Source organism: Sarcophilus harrisii, chromosome 1 (genome assembly GCF_902635505.1).
Source record: "Sarcophilus harrisii chromosome 1, mSarHar1.11, whole genome shotgun sequence".
In the NCBI taxonomy this organism is placed as follows: domain Eukaryota; kingdom Metazoa; phylum Chordata; class Mammalia; order Dasyuromorphia; family Dasyuridae; genus Sarcophilus; species Sarcophilus harrisii.
In genome coordinates, this window is record NC_045426.1 from 180,458,237 (window position 1) to 180,473,506 (window position 15,270).

At 32.1% G+C, this 15,270-nt stretch overlaps 1 protein-coding gene across 2 annotated transcripts in view; it reads left to right on the forward strand.

Annotated features, from left to right (window-relative positions):
- The window catches only part of RASA1 (RAS p21 protein activator 1), a 99,128-nt gene that overhangs the window by 33,552 nt on the left and 50,306 nt on the right, over positions 1–15,270 (forward strand). For both annotated transcript variants that reach the window (XM_031967290.1, XM_031967294.1), the window contains exons 5-6: positions 2,241–2,358; positions 4,862–4,893. In XM_031967290.1, the coding sequence (XP_031823150.1) occupies positions 2,241–2,358; positions 4,862–4,893 (150 nt within the window). The remainder of the gene's footprint in view (positions 1–2,240; positions 2,359–4,861; positions 4,894–15,270) is intronic.

The following is a 15,270-nucleotide window of genomic DNA, read 5'->3' on the forward strand; positions in this document are numbered from 1 at the left end:
TCTTGTGCCAGTGACATCGCAAATCTAATCCTTGTGCTTATGAGTGGTTTACTGCATTTGAAGAAAGCCAGAACAGAACATGTGTTTAAAAGTAACAAAAGACTGTTTTTTGATCAAGGTCTTCTCTACCAACAAATTGCCTTGGTCCCTCTCAACATTTTAATTTCTTTCAATCTGTCAGTATTTTATTTTCTGAATTGAAAAAATTATAATAGTTACCCAGGTAGTCTTTAATATCATAGATCTATCACTATAAGAGGCCACAGACTTTTAATCTCCTCATTTTTTAGTTAAAAGTTTGTGATTTACTCGTCACGTAAATATAATCTTCAGAAGGAAGATTATTAAACCAATTTCTCTTATTTGAGAACCACTTGTCTTTCTTGGTTATTACCATTATGAGGGTGCCTAAGTACAGTCTGTAAAACGGATTAGAAACATTTGTTACAAGAAATGTAAAAATGTCCATTATAAATAGTTGGAAAATTACAGCAGTGATTTTGTTTTCTTAACAAAAAAAATAGAAAAGGTTAACTTTTCACAGATGGTACTAAAAGACACTATTAGTGGCCTGAGGAATAGAAAACGGAAAAAAATTTGGGTATAAAAAAGCATAAGGATAGCACTGTAAAAGAAATTTTGATTATATATTCAAAAAAGTTGAATCAAATCTATGGCAAATGCAGGAGATTAAAAGCTAAGAAGAAAAAAAAGTATTTTATGTTTATAGGCATATGATAGTTTTGAGTTTTATTATTAGTGAGCATGATGTTCCTATGAAGTTCTTGATTAAATAAAAGAAAATCTAAGGATTAATGGGATTTTGCAAAACACTGTCTTAATTTTTAGTCATATGCAGAACCATGTGTCCTAAGGCCTTTGTGGTTTAGCAGAAAGAAGATTGGATTTAGAATTTGGAGATTTGGTTCTGAATCTCTGCTTTTCTATTTAACAACTTTTTGACAAGTTACTTAATCTCTTTGATCCCAACTTTTCTTATCTTTAAAATGGAAATAGTAATATTTCACATCATTTGTAGGGTTGTCCTGAAGGTCTAATGAGATTTATGAATTTAGCAACTATATAAAGGTTCGCTTTTAACTATTAAAGGCAATGAAAAATTTGCAGAGCTTTGTAAGTCATGGAACAGTAGAGTCTGAATTTTATATTCCACCTCTGAAACTTTTGTGTCCTTGGATAAGTCACTAGACTTTCCTGGGCCCCACTTTCCCTTATCTACAAAATGAAAGATTTGAGCAAGATAATTTCTGAGATTCTTTTTTTTTCTATATTCCACCTTAATATCTAGATTCCCTCTTTATTTTTTTTTTAAGATTTTGGAAAGTGCTGTACCCATGATAGGGGTGTGTGTATTATTTCCTATGTAACTCACATTCCTGATGTAAGTTTTTAGCGCTGCCATCCCTCCTCCTCCCTTAGCCTCTCTATCTAGTCTTCCTCTGCACCTCATTATAGCATAATGACTATTTTTACCTTTTCCTAGATAGTTTTGTTTTTTTAGAGTCAGATCATACTCAGCTCTGCTCCAGTTTTTCTTTCGAGTTACCCAATTATTGATGTATTTTCATGTAATAAACAATGTGTCCTTGTTGAGTCCCTTGAAATTAGTCTGATGTTGCCTCTTATAAAGAGTCCCTTGAAATTAGTCTTTGATGTTGCCTCTTATAAATTTTCTGTTTGAGGTCAGGTTTGGTGGGGTCCTGAAAATCTACAAGTTTGTTGAATGTCCATTTTTTTGTTCAATATTATGGTTAGTTTTGCTGCACATGATATTTTTGGCTGAAGGCCAAGTTTTTTTGATTGTTGATTATTTCTTACATTATTGTGTCAAGGTTCTTTTTTAGTCATAGCTTTCAGCTATATTCCAATTATTATATTTTATTTTCTTTATCTTTTCAAATCTTTTTTTTTCTTGCAAGATGTTTCATATTCTCTCTTTTTTTTTTTCCCCAGTCTTTATATTTTTTTTGGTTATTTCTTGGTCTCATAGTTTCACTGGCTTCCCCTTGCCCAATTCTGATTTTCAAATAATTGTTTTCTTTCTTAAGACTATATCTCCTTTTCTAGTTTGTTAACTTCTTTTCCCCATAATCTGTTTTTATTTATGTTTTCCTCAATCTATTTGGTTTGTGGTATAGTATAATGACATCTAGAATTTCCTTTCTTAATATTTTTTAGTGTGATTAAATTTTTTATAACTAAAGTATTTTTCTCCTTAGTTTCTTAAAAGGAGATATGTTCATTGTCCATAACGAATTAGAAGATGGATGGATGTGGGTTACAAATTTAAGAACTGATGAGCAAGGCCTTATTGTTGAAGATCTAGTAGAAGAAGTGGTAAGTGGTTTTGTTTTAATTTATAAAGAATTCCAAGTAATTTACTAGTTGTGTTGATTGAATACTTTTTGATGAGTTTGATATTTGTTTTATTGAAGGGTGGAGATTTTCTAAATTAATATTCATATATAATGAAGGTTATGATGTTAAAATATTAAAATATATGGCAGGATTTTGTTTATATGGAAACATCAAATCTACCTCATAATTTTGAAATGTTTGCATATATTTAGTGTTCCTGCTTCAGATTCCTGTCCTTAGAACTTTACGAGTTCTTTGTTTTCTAGTTGTTAAAATTTTATTATTTAAAATTTCCCTTTCATTTATGTATTACATGGCACATCACTTTATTTTTGTCCATGTGATAAGACATTTTCCATGCTTATAACTAATTACAATAGCGTAAATTATCATTTTAAATCTATAATTATAAATTTATGAATATAATAGAAAGAACATCCAAATCATAAGTCTCTCCAAGGCTATTAACTGTGTAATTCTCGATTCTCAGTGAAAATTAAAGTCACTTTACCTCTTTGGGCTTCCCTATATATATATATATATATATATATATCAGATGAGGTCATCTTGTTTTTTCCTAGCTTCAAAATTCTACATGCACACGTAATGGAAAAAATTGTCTTATTACTAAAATATGCTTAATAAATGATTAAAACACATCATAATAGGTTTTCAGAATACATCTTTTCCAACAACTTCCTTTTTTTTTTTTTTTTTTTTTTTAATTTATTTAATAGCCTTTTATTTACAGGTTATATACATGGGTAACTTTACAGCATTAACAATTGCCAAACCTCTTGTTCCAATTTTTCACTTCTTACCCCCCACCCCCTCCCCTAGATGTCAGGATGACCAGTAGATGTTAAATACATTAAAATATAAATTAGATACACAATAAGTATACATGACCAAAACGTTATTATTTTGCTGTACAAAAAGAATCAGACTCTGAAATATTGTACAATTAGCTTGTGAAGGAAATCAAAAATGCAGGTGGGCATAAATATAAGGATTGGGAATTCAATGTGATGGTTTTTAGTCATCTCCCAGAGTTCTTTCTCTGGGCGTAGCTGGTTCAGTTCATTACTGCTCCATTGGAAATGATTTGGTTGATCTCGTTGCTGAGGATGGCCAGGTCCATCAGAATTGGTCATCATATAGTATTGTTGTTGAAGTATATAATAATCTCCTGGTCCTGCTCATTTCACTCAGCATCAGTTCGTGTAAGTCTCTTCAGGCCTTTCTGAAATCATCCTGTTTTCCAACAACTTCCAATGTGATAGATAATCCTTTAGGACTTCTCTGAGCTTAGAAGTATGAAAGTTGACAGACTATGGCATGAATATGATTATGTACCAGATTCTACCTTCTAATGACCAACTTCAAAAAAAGAAATCACACAAGACATTTTTATCTTATATCTAATTATCTACCTGATGAAGTAATTACCTGGGGATGAAGGACAGCCTTTTGGTTTTATTTCGCAGTCCAAAGAAGAAAAATATCTTGGGACTGATAACAGAGATTTGAACCTTTATAAAATGATTAATATACATGACTTTGAATTAACCGTTTTTGAACAAAAAGAATTCTAAAAACTTAAAATCCTTTGCTTAGTTTTCTGAACAAGTTATGTTTTACCTTTCTGGCAATAGAAATTTAAAAATATACTGCAAATTATTGTGTAATGTCTTTGTTTAAAAAGACATATAAAAAACTTTGTTAATCCTTGTAATAATGGGTTTTTTCTTTCATACTCTTGTTAAGTTAATAAGTAGAAAAATTGAAAGAGAATAAACAGCAAAACAGCACCATTTATCTAATTAGAATTTGTTTCATTTAGAAAATTAATTCTTGGTACTTACTCATAAAAGATAAATGCTAAAATTTCTTTATTTTTATTGTTTTTTGGGGGGAGGATTTTTTTTTTTTGTTTCTTTTTTTAGTATTTTATTTTTTTCCAGTTACATGGAGAAACAATTTTTAACATTTGTTTTTAAAATTTTGAATTTCATATGCCTCCTTCCCTTCTCCTCATTGAGAAGGCAGGAAATTTGATAGTGGTTATACATGTGTAGTCAGTCATGTAAAACATCTTTCTATATTAGTCATGTTGTAACAGAAAACGGAACTCTGCCCCCCCAAAACCCCAAGAAAAATAAAATAAAATAGTATGGCTTTGATCATTATTCAGACTATATCAGTTTTTTCTCTGGGGATGAATAGCATTTTTCACCCCACATTGCTCAGAGTTGCCTTGGATCATTGTCTTGCTGAGAATAAAAGCTAAAATTTTCTAGAAAGAAAGTATCATATACATATATCATATACATATCATATATCATATACAAATGTACTTCTTTCCTGATGTGCATAAACAGATAAGTGTTGATTATTTTAATTTGATTTTTAGTAAAACTTCAAAATAGATTAGTAATTCATCATAAAAAATGTAAAATATTAATGTCTTCCTTTTAATCAGGGTCGGGAAGAAGATCCACATGAAGGCAAAATGTAAGTTAGTGTTAACATTTCATTTTTCAAACTCACCAAGCCATAAGACTGTTTGTTTAAAATTTATAATAATTTGAATGTTGACTAAACTAAATTTTATATTTTTACTAGTGGAGAGTTTAACTTAATACTATAATTATGAACATATTATTAAAAGGGATCTTGAAAGATCATTTGATTCAAGGAAATGAATATCTAATATGCTTAAGATAAACTGTTTTAAAATATCTCTGAGGAGACTGGTGTTTTCTTAAATTCATTAATTGATATTATGTGTTTATATAGTTTTTTTAAATCAATTTTCCATAAATAATAAATTAATGATAAACCTTTCTTCTAAACTTCCTTAAATCTTCATCCTTAAAAAAAAAAGAAAACAAATTCCCTTACTTAAAAATATAGAAGAAAAAAAATGCTTTGTGTTTTGCCTCCTCTTATAACTTTTTTATAGTTGTTTTTCTGCTGTTCCAGAGAGTATTTCATTGCATGTTTTCTTTTCTCTTGGAAAATATTTTATTCTTTGTTTAAAAAAAAAAAAAAATCATAGATACCAAAGTCATTATGTTTTTATATCAGATATATTCTAAATAGAGTCTTCTGGCATCTCCTTTCCATCAAATCTTCCTTTCTAATAATTGGGGGGGGGGGGGAAGCTATTTCAGCAAAACGAACCAAAATTTTGACTATGTCAGATAACATTTAGTATTTCATACCTGTGTTTTCCTACTTTTGCAGTGAATGAAAGGGGAAGTGTTATTTTCTGATCTCTTTTGAGTGAAAGTTTGATCATTTCAATTCAAGTGCTCAGTTGTTGGTTTTTTGGAGTTTTTTCCTGCTTAGGTTATTTTCTGCTTATATTGTATCCATTTTCCTTTGCATCCATTCATTTAAGGGAGGGAAAGGAACAAGTGTTTATCAAATGCCTTATGTTCAAGGACTGTGCTAAGTACTTTAAAAATATTTGATGATTCAAGAATTTCCAGATTTCTTATAATACATTAATATTCCAATGTATTCATGTGCCAAAGTTGAACTATTTCCCAATTAATGTGTACCTATTTTGTATAGTTTTTCACAGAAAGTGATAATGTAAATATTTGGATGTTTGTGTGATTTGCTTGCTTTGACCTGCTTGAAGTTGGCTGGATTCTTTGTATCAAAGAATAAGGGACAGTGTAACTTTTTTTTTTTTTTTAAGCATAGTTCCTAATTGTTTTTTTTAATATAGTGAGAATTGATTTCACCAATTCACATTTTCACTAACAATTCTCTAGTATACTTACTTCCTACAACTTTTTCATTTGCTTTTTTACTTTTTACCAGCTTTATTGGGTATGTAATGAAATCCGAGTTATTTTCATTTGCATTTCTCGGTGATTTGGCATAGTTTTTTTTATATGATTGGTTCTTAATAGTTAGATTCTTGTTTACATTTTTGACCACTTGTCCGTTTTGACCAAGAACACCTGGTCCTCTATATCTATTGATTCCTCATTGATTCTGGATATTAGACCATTTGTCAGAGATATTTGATGAACTAATTTTTTTCTACTCAGGAGTTCTTAGTTGGCATTGGTTTTTTTTTTTTGTTTGTTTTTTTTTTGTTTTTTTTTTGTTAATATGGTAGCCTTTCTAATCTTAGGCAAAGAATTTATTTAATCTTTTGAATATAGCATTTACTTCTATCTTTTGTTTGACAAAGAATTTCTCCCCTGCCATAATTGTAAAATATACTTCTATTTCTTTTCTTTTAAGGTTTTTTAATGACTTTTCTTTTTAGCAAAATTTTTCTTAAAACTGTTTTGAAACATGTTCTCTTTGTCTTCTGAAATTTGATATTTTATTAGCTTGTTATCTGTGGAGAATTATTCATTTTTTTGTTACTTGACTTATTTTTTCTTTATGCCTTAAAAAATTTTCAACCTCCTTCCCCAACTGGGAGAGAAGTAAGAGAACAAGGGGGAAGATGGCAATCCAGATTCCATCTATTTTAGATATAGAATATGTAATTGTCCTTGTTTTTTCTTTCATAGGTCCTCTGCCTTTTTCCTTTCTGCAATTCTCATTATTCAGTTGTTTTATAGTTCATAACTTTCTCTTTCAGTGTCTTATTTTGTTTCAGGTGATCATCTTCTTTATAGGACTTTTGGCGTAAGCAGATAAAATTCAAAGTTTGACCTTTCCATTGTTTGTTTTTCTATTATGAATTCTTACATTTGGAATATGAAGACAATGAATGAACTGTTAAATAATGCTGACTTAAATCTGCTTAGATTTTCTTTTTTTGTGGCAGATATATTTGCCTATACCTGACCTATTATTCATTGTGGTGATAAATGTTTCTATCACCTGATCTAAAGAAACTCTTAGCAGATTAACGTGAAACATCTCTGTCTACAAGGCAAAAATATAAGTTTTAACCCTTTTCACTAGCTGTTCAAGAAGATTCATAGTCTAGTCCTTTTTGTTATGTCTTTAAATATTAATCTGTACTACTCCTTTATGTGATCTCTTTAGTCTCGACAAATTTTTCTACTCCTTGTTCTTGGGACAATACGTATACCTTGACTTTTGTACCTTTGCTGAAGCCATTGTTTGCTCCTTCTGCAGAATAGGCCTGATCACCCCCTCTCTTTTTATCCAAGTTGTAACTTTGACTTTTTCAGATGGTTCTGTGAAAATATTCTTATTTAGTTCACAGTAATGTTTTCTGTTAAAATTTGTGCCATTCTGTCAGAGGAGTTTGAAGTGAACTATAAGTGTCAGGAAACCAATAAAAGAGAGATCATTAGGAAGAAGGTGAGTTTTCCACAGTGCCACATTTAAAGAAGGCAAAGAGGATAAGAATTCTTGGCTGTTATAAAGTGATTAATCACCTTGAAAACATTTTTTGGTGGAGTGCTAGATAAGAAAAGTCAGATTCCCTTGAGGGTTAGTTCATAATGGATCATAAAATAGTCATTTAGTATATGCTATTATTTACATACTTCAGTCTGTGGCAGCTTTGAGGAAGGAAAAAGTGACTAGTAGTTTTACCAACTTCTGGAGATTCCCTGGGGCATAAGTGATAGTAACAAAAACTGATGACTGAAGCATCTTTCTCTGCTGCTGATTGAAGGCAAGAAAAGAGAAGGTAGATATTGTATGTGAGTCAGCTAGTTAAACTTAAATAAGAAAAAGCTTACTTAAGAAAAGACTATTTTAGAAAAGTTTTAAGAAAAATCTTGTTAAAGTAAAAGATGCCATCACATAAAACCTTGGAAGAAAATAAGTGAAAGTATATTTGACAACCATGGCTAGGGAAAAATCCTATATAAATAAAGGATAGATACATATGCATGAGTTAATTTAAAAGATTGGGATTTCTGGACCATAGCTTAAAATAGATAATTGTTTTTTGGTAAGGTATGGGAATGGAGTGCAAATTTCCCCTTTTAGGGAGGGAGAAAATTTCTTAAGCCTGTTTGCCAAGCTAGGTGCCATAAATAGCCATGATTCTCTATGAACACAAATACTCTCATATTCTTCCCACAGCATAGGAAAAATAGAGATGCCCAAGTACTTATGAAAGAGGAAGAGAATATAAGAAAGAAGTCAAATAAAAATGTATACTCCAAGTGTTGATATACAAGTGACTGAAAAGAAAAATAAATTAGGACTCTGATAACAAGAAAGCAAATTGATCTAATAGGTATAACTGGGTATATGATGGGTAAGACAATGTTACTAGAATCTAACTCTCTGAAAGATTATGTTTTATTCAAGGGAACAGGAAAGGGAAGGAGGATGAATATGCAATGGAATAATGACATATTGAAACTACATTCATATAAGAAATTCTATGGACCTAGAGAGGGGTTTTATGTAAAATGCTTATGTAAAACATAATCAGGGACAGCAACAGATGTTACATTTTCAGTGACCTCTACTCCAAACCACTTGGCTAGAAAAGGATATCAATAAAGATTTGGAGAACAGCTCATAAATCTAGCAAGATCTAAGAATAATAACAGATTCGTTTTTGTGATCATATTCAGGAGCCCTCCCTCTATATAGTGAACAATTTCTTGATTTGTCTTAATAATTTTATTCTTTAAAAAAAATTTCATATTTCAAAGGATAATGTTAATAGTGTTATTCTGGATTAGATTTTCACGAAGAAGAAAGTTGATGAAAACCTTTAAAGGGAAGTGATCATTTTTCATTAGAATCTGAGAGGAAAGCTCTGCATATCCTGAAATTCAGAGAACTCTTCTTGCATGACAGAATTAGTAGTTTTCAAAGAAAAAGGTTAAGATCCCTTAAACTCAAGCCTTATGCAAAAATATTTTCTATTTATTTGATTTTGTTTTTTAAAAGCTTACATTGGTTAAAAATATTTTAAGTTATGCTATTTAAAAGAAGATATTCAAATAGGATAAAGGATCACTAAGAATGAACAAATGGCAAGCCTCTAGACAAAGAGGTTGTTTACAATTAATGTGGAGATTATAAAGTAGTATTAATTGCATTTGATGAAGTTTTAATGGTTTGGCATAGATGGTACAAAAATGTATTCCAAGGTACTGAAAACTAGAAATTTCATTGCTAAGCTATTGTCATTGGTTGAGTGATTTGTTACAAGGAAGGTCTTTTATTAGTTACGTGAAGAAAGGTGGTTGATAGTGATAGTGCCTCTTCCCTTCACTAGCAGCTCTCCTATGACTTCCTGCCCCTTCAAAAAAAATCAAATGATTTTATGTTGTGCTGAGAGAGATGTACTTTTCAAAATTAGTGAAATTATAGACCTTTCACATATAGAATATTATGGTAAGTTCTGGAATCTATAATTTAGAAAGAAGCTAGAGAGCATTTAGAAGAATTTTAGAAGGATGAGGAGCCTTAAGCTCTTACAATATTAGATTTGGCTAAGGGAGATTTAAATTAAGGTAATAAAAAATTTAGGACAGTAAATGACAACTTTTCAATACTTCATGGATATCATATGGAAGAGGAATTTAGAAGAAATTTGTTCTATTTCCTGCAGGGGTAACCCAGGAGTGGTAAGTGGAGGTTTAATAGGCAAGTTTAGGCTTGAAAAAAACGAGAACAGTTTTGATAAATAAAGTTTATTGAAAGTGGAATGTGTTTTCTCAAATAACAGTTGAGTTCTGTCCTACTTAGAAGTTTTGGAACAAAAACTGAATGATGACTTTATATGTTTTAGAGAAGATTTTTCACATACAAGTTGAACTAATCTTTATTTTTATGATTTCGTTCTATTTAGGATAGGAATGCTGAGCATGCTGAGGAGTTGGGGAAACAAATTAGTTTTCTAAATCAAGAAGTAAAAATTTAAAAGGCGTCAGTCAGGTATAATTGATGGAGTACAATTCACAAATATTATAGTAATATCTAAAGAATGTTTATCCTTGGAAAGAAGGAATGGCCACTTATTTTTTTTTTTCTCAGAGTCAGGAGCTGGAGTAATTTTTTTTTTTATTTTTCTCTTATATTGTCATCTTGGTTCTATTTATATAGATCACTCATTTTTCAAATTTTTCTGTTTCTGTGCTGATTTCTTTTTAGTTCCTGCTTTTCTAATACATTCTGCTTTTTGTCATTTGACTGACAGAAATCTCCATTTGATATTCTAAAATCTTTTATCTGGTTTCTTCAGAATTCAAGTCTTTAACTTGTTATTCCAAAAGAGATCTTGAGAAGAAATTTATGATAGCTTATGTGGAAGATGTAATAGAGTAGTAAAGAGATTCCAAGATATTGATTGAAAATTTAATTGTTGCCAGAAAAAAATTAGTTAACTCAGTAAATATAATACCATGATTCTTCTGTAGTGCTCAATAGTGTGGAAATAAGAGGAGGCAGATAGGGCAAGTTACCAAGAATTGGAGGATTGCAATATCAAACAGTATCGTGTATCCAGGGATTCAAGGATTTGTTTAAGGGACTGGTAATTTGGATTATTAGAAGTGAATCCAAAATAAATTTCTTACAGAGAATAGGAAATATTGAGCAGCCTGTCTTGTTCTCTACTAATATATATAGGTTTGAAAGAAAAATTTAAAACATTTACTTTCTACCTACCTTTTGTTGTTACTGATTTCTTTTACAAAGCAGTATGTTATTTCACACGATATTTTTATTGCTTTCATTTTTCTTATCATTTTGCCCCAGGATTCATGGACACATGTAGAGGGCTGAAACTCTTGAGTCGTTGCACTGAGGTCAGTTCAAGCACTTAGGGCTCATTACTGATTGGACAATAATCTGTGGGCATATGTTTGGAAATTGGTCCTTCCCACTATCCTGTTCTAGTTCAATGATTGGTGTATACAGAGGATTGTAGGAGAGACTAGGGGATGGAGTAAGGCTAGCCAGAGACATACTTTTTGCGGTAGACGAGGGAGAAGGCAGTCGTGGAGATTCTGCTTCCATCCTGTTCAATCCTGCATCTAAAGACCAAGAATAAAGACTAAGGACTTTTGCTTATCCTGACTCTGGCTGGTTCTGGGGTGTCCTGGGTGCTAGTGTGGTCGTCACAGACACATATTTCACATATTTAATAGTGTTAGTGACTTATTAATTTCTAATATTTTCCCTTTTCACCTTTAAAAAATATCATGTTTAATAAACAGCTTATGTCACTCTGGTCACTTCACCATTTTCTTGACTGATTGTTGTTGTGTCACTGAGTCATACATTTCCATTTGTTCAGTTCTGATTTTTAGTGAATTACTTTCTTCATTTAATTTTTTTTTTTTTTTTTTTTTTTTTCCTTCTGTTTTGTCAGATCTATCTTTTAATGAGTTATATGCCTTTTCCAAACCCTCTTGCAAAGTTTTCATTTCCTTTCCCCATTTTTCTTCTAGCTCTTTTTAAAGATCCTTTTTAATTCCTTCTAGGAGAACTGTGTTATGATGGGGACCAGGTTGTCACCTTTTGGGGCTTCATCAAGAGACGCAATATGTTTTAATCTTCTCAGGGTTTTAAATCTCTTGTTCTTTCACCATAAAAACTATCTATGGTCAGAGTTCTCTTTTCTTTTTTTACTCATTTTTTTTAAAAAGTTAAGTTCTACTTTAGGTCAGGGGAGGTTTTCCTCTATAAGCAATAGCGGCTGCATTGAGCCGATGCTGACTCACTTCCAATGCTGGGTGGGCATGACCATGTCCTGTGAAATTCTGGCCTTTTGGGGTTCACTATTTATCCTTTTGTGTTTGTGTTGGATGTTTAATAACCTACCGGCTTGAAACCAGCAGAGTAGCCAACACTGCACTGGGGTAGAATCTTCCTCTTAGATTCTCTGCCCCACCCTGCCCCTCTGATTCTGCCCTGTGGAGTCTGCCCTGTCTCCCTGCCCCGTCTTCCCTCCTTGTCAGCGCTGGGGTCTGTGTTCACCCTGCTTGTGCTTGGCCTGCCTCCCTCCATTTCTGATTGAAACAAACCTTTTCTGGTGATCTTTGAAATTATCTTCTTCTGGTAATTTGTTGCACTCCCATATTTGTGGATCCTGCCAGTCCAGAACTAATTCAGAGGCTGGATTTGCTAATTAGTCTGAGGATTGTAGGAAAAGTCAGAAAGAAACGTGGGTCCTCTCTGCCATCTTGGCTCTGCCCTGGGAAGACCACTTCACCATTTTCTATATGCTTATGCTGCCAAAGATTTATTTAAGCAATAATCAAAAGCATTAAATACTTTATTCAGGAGGCCATTATAAATGTAATCTGGGCTTTTTTTCTAGACTGCTAAAGTGGTTTTGTTATATAGCAAAGAAAAATCTCCATTTTTCTTTTTAGAATTTCCTTTTCACTGTCATAATCTGTTTATTTTGATCTCCTAAAGTTGCTGTACATCAGTGTGCCTTAATTCTCATTTTTCTAACTTCTTGTTACTTTGATCCTTCCTCTCTATATTAAAAATTTTCCTGTTTCTGCATTGATTTCTTCTTAGTTCTTGCATTTTATTTACATTCTACCTTCTCTGTCTTTTTAGTTGAAATCTCCATTTGACACTTCATCAGAGATTTCAAGTTTTTAACTTTTTTGTACCAAAAAGAATCAGTTGGATGAAATGACGTCCTTAACAGTTATTATTTTAAGCTGAGAAAAATTTAGACAATTTTTCAAATGAGAGATAATAGTTTATAGGCAAATGGAAGCATGATCTGCATAATAAGATAACTGGGGAGAATGCTTTGCGAATATATGTTGAATTAGTTTATGGGCACTTAGGGTGCACCATGCTAAATGTTAGTGTTACAAAGAAAAATTAAAATTAAAAAACAAGCCAGATCCTGCTTAATGTAAGAAACTTACATGGTATTTATAAGGAGTGGGCAGAATTGGGGTAAAATGCCCTTAGAAGCAAAGGAACTAGCATGTGCCCACGCATGCTTGTGTGTATATTGGAAATATAGAAAGATACTAAGTTGTGAATAACTTTGAATGCCAAGTACTGGAATTTGTTTGGTTTTAGAACTAGTAAGGAACCAGTAGAGTTTATTGAGTAGGGAATATGAAATGGTAAGACGTAGGAAAAAAGTGTTTTCAATTGAATGTTAATGGAAGAAGTCAGATTGAAAGAAGAAGGATAGTGAAACCAAGAGAATTGACTTTCTCATTGAGTTAAGCTGTAAAGGGGAGAAAAATATTCAGTATGAAAACTAATAGGGAAGAAGAGAAGTCAGTGAGAATCTTTACAATGGATGGGGGAGCCAAGTACATTTGTAAGCAGCTAGAAAAGAAATCATTCCATATAGGGAGATACTGGAGATGAGAAAGATAGGGATGCTCCTATGAACAGTTTACTGTAGAATATTGAAGAGGGTGGGCTCCAGTGTTCATATGGAATAGAGGAGGAGTGGCCTTGTTAATGAGGATTGCTTTTTTATAGGAGGTTTGAAAGAAGACAGAGTTAATGGGCCTTGATTTCAGAGAGATTAAGAGAAAGGTTTAAAAGAACTTTGAATCACCTCAATTTTTTGACTGAATTATGATGGTGTTTTACTCAATTTAGAGGATACAAGGAAGAGACACCATAAGAGGCTTAATAAAGGAAGAATAGTTGCTCTCTCTGCATGGAGATAGAGAATTATTTGGGAAGGAATGAAAGAATTGCTTTTGCAATGAGGACCTGCTTGACATTATTCGAGTTTTAAGAGAACGTAAAATCAAGACCAATGAAAAGGCTACTGTAGCAATACAAGTAAAAAGTAATGAGAGCCTAAAGTAGGGTTGTAGCCATAAATAGAAAACGAATGCAAAACATGTTGTTGAGGTTGAATCAATAAGATATGACACCTGATTATATACTTGGAGTAAAACTGAGAAAAATTAAGGAGTCAATGAAGGTTCTAAACTTCAATTTGGAGTACAGCCAATCTTTACAGTTTCATTATTTCCATAAGTAAAAGCATTTGAATGCAAGTGAAGGAAATGGGTGATGAGAATAAATCAAGGTTAGGATTGGACATGGTGGTAATCAGAGAAGAAATAGGGGGCAAAGAATTGTAGAGAAGAAAATATTGCTGAAAATTTAGTTTTGTTTAGTCCGAGGAAGAGAATTCTTGTTCAGTTAGATGTCTTCAAGGGTGTGCTAAAAAGGATTAGATTTGTATTGCATTTGGCCCTATGAAACAAATCTATGAGCAGCAAATCCTTATAGGAAAGACCTTTGTTTGGTTAAGAGCTAGGAGGGAAATAAATTTACTTGAAAAATTTGTGCCTTAGATATAACCAGAAACTGAATTCAAAATTCTTTCCTCCCCATCCACAATATAATGCCCTGATGTCTATGGCTAGACTGTTCCTATTCCCTCAGTATAATACCAGAGCCTCTTATTGCCATTATATGTACCTACTCCATCTGTATGGACTTATTATTATTATTCTTTTTTTTGGTACTCCTATCAGTTCAATTTCCAGACTTTAAGACACAACTGAAATTGCTTCTGCAAAGTTATCAGTGTTCTCTTAGTGACATTAGCCCAGTGGCTTTTTTCTCAGTTTGACCTTTTGTAACTTTTGACACTTTGATTTTTTTTTTGCAAGGCAATTGGGGTTAAGTGATTTGCCCAGGGTCATACAGCTAGGAAGTATTGAATGTCTGAGGCTGCATTTGAACTTAGGATCTCCTGACGTTAGGGCCAGTCTTCATTTACTACTCCATGTAGCAACTCCTGCTTTTGACACTTTGCAGCCCTTCTTCCTAGATTCTGTCTTTGCTTACATGACAGTTATCACTCCTGCTTCAGCTTTTTTTTTTTTTTTTTTTTAATATATTTTTATATTTATTATTATTTTTTTTATTTAATAGCCTTTTATTTACAGGTTATATGTATGAGTAACTTTACAGCATTAACAATTGCCAAACCTCTTG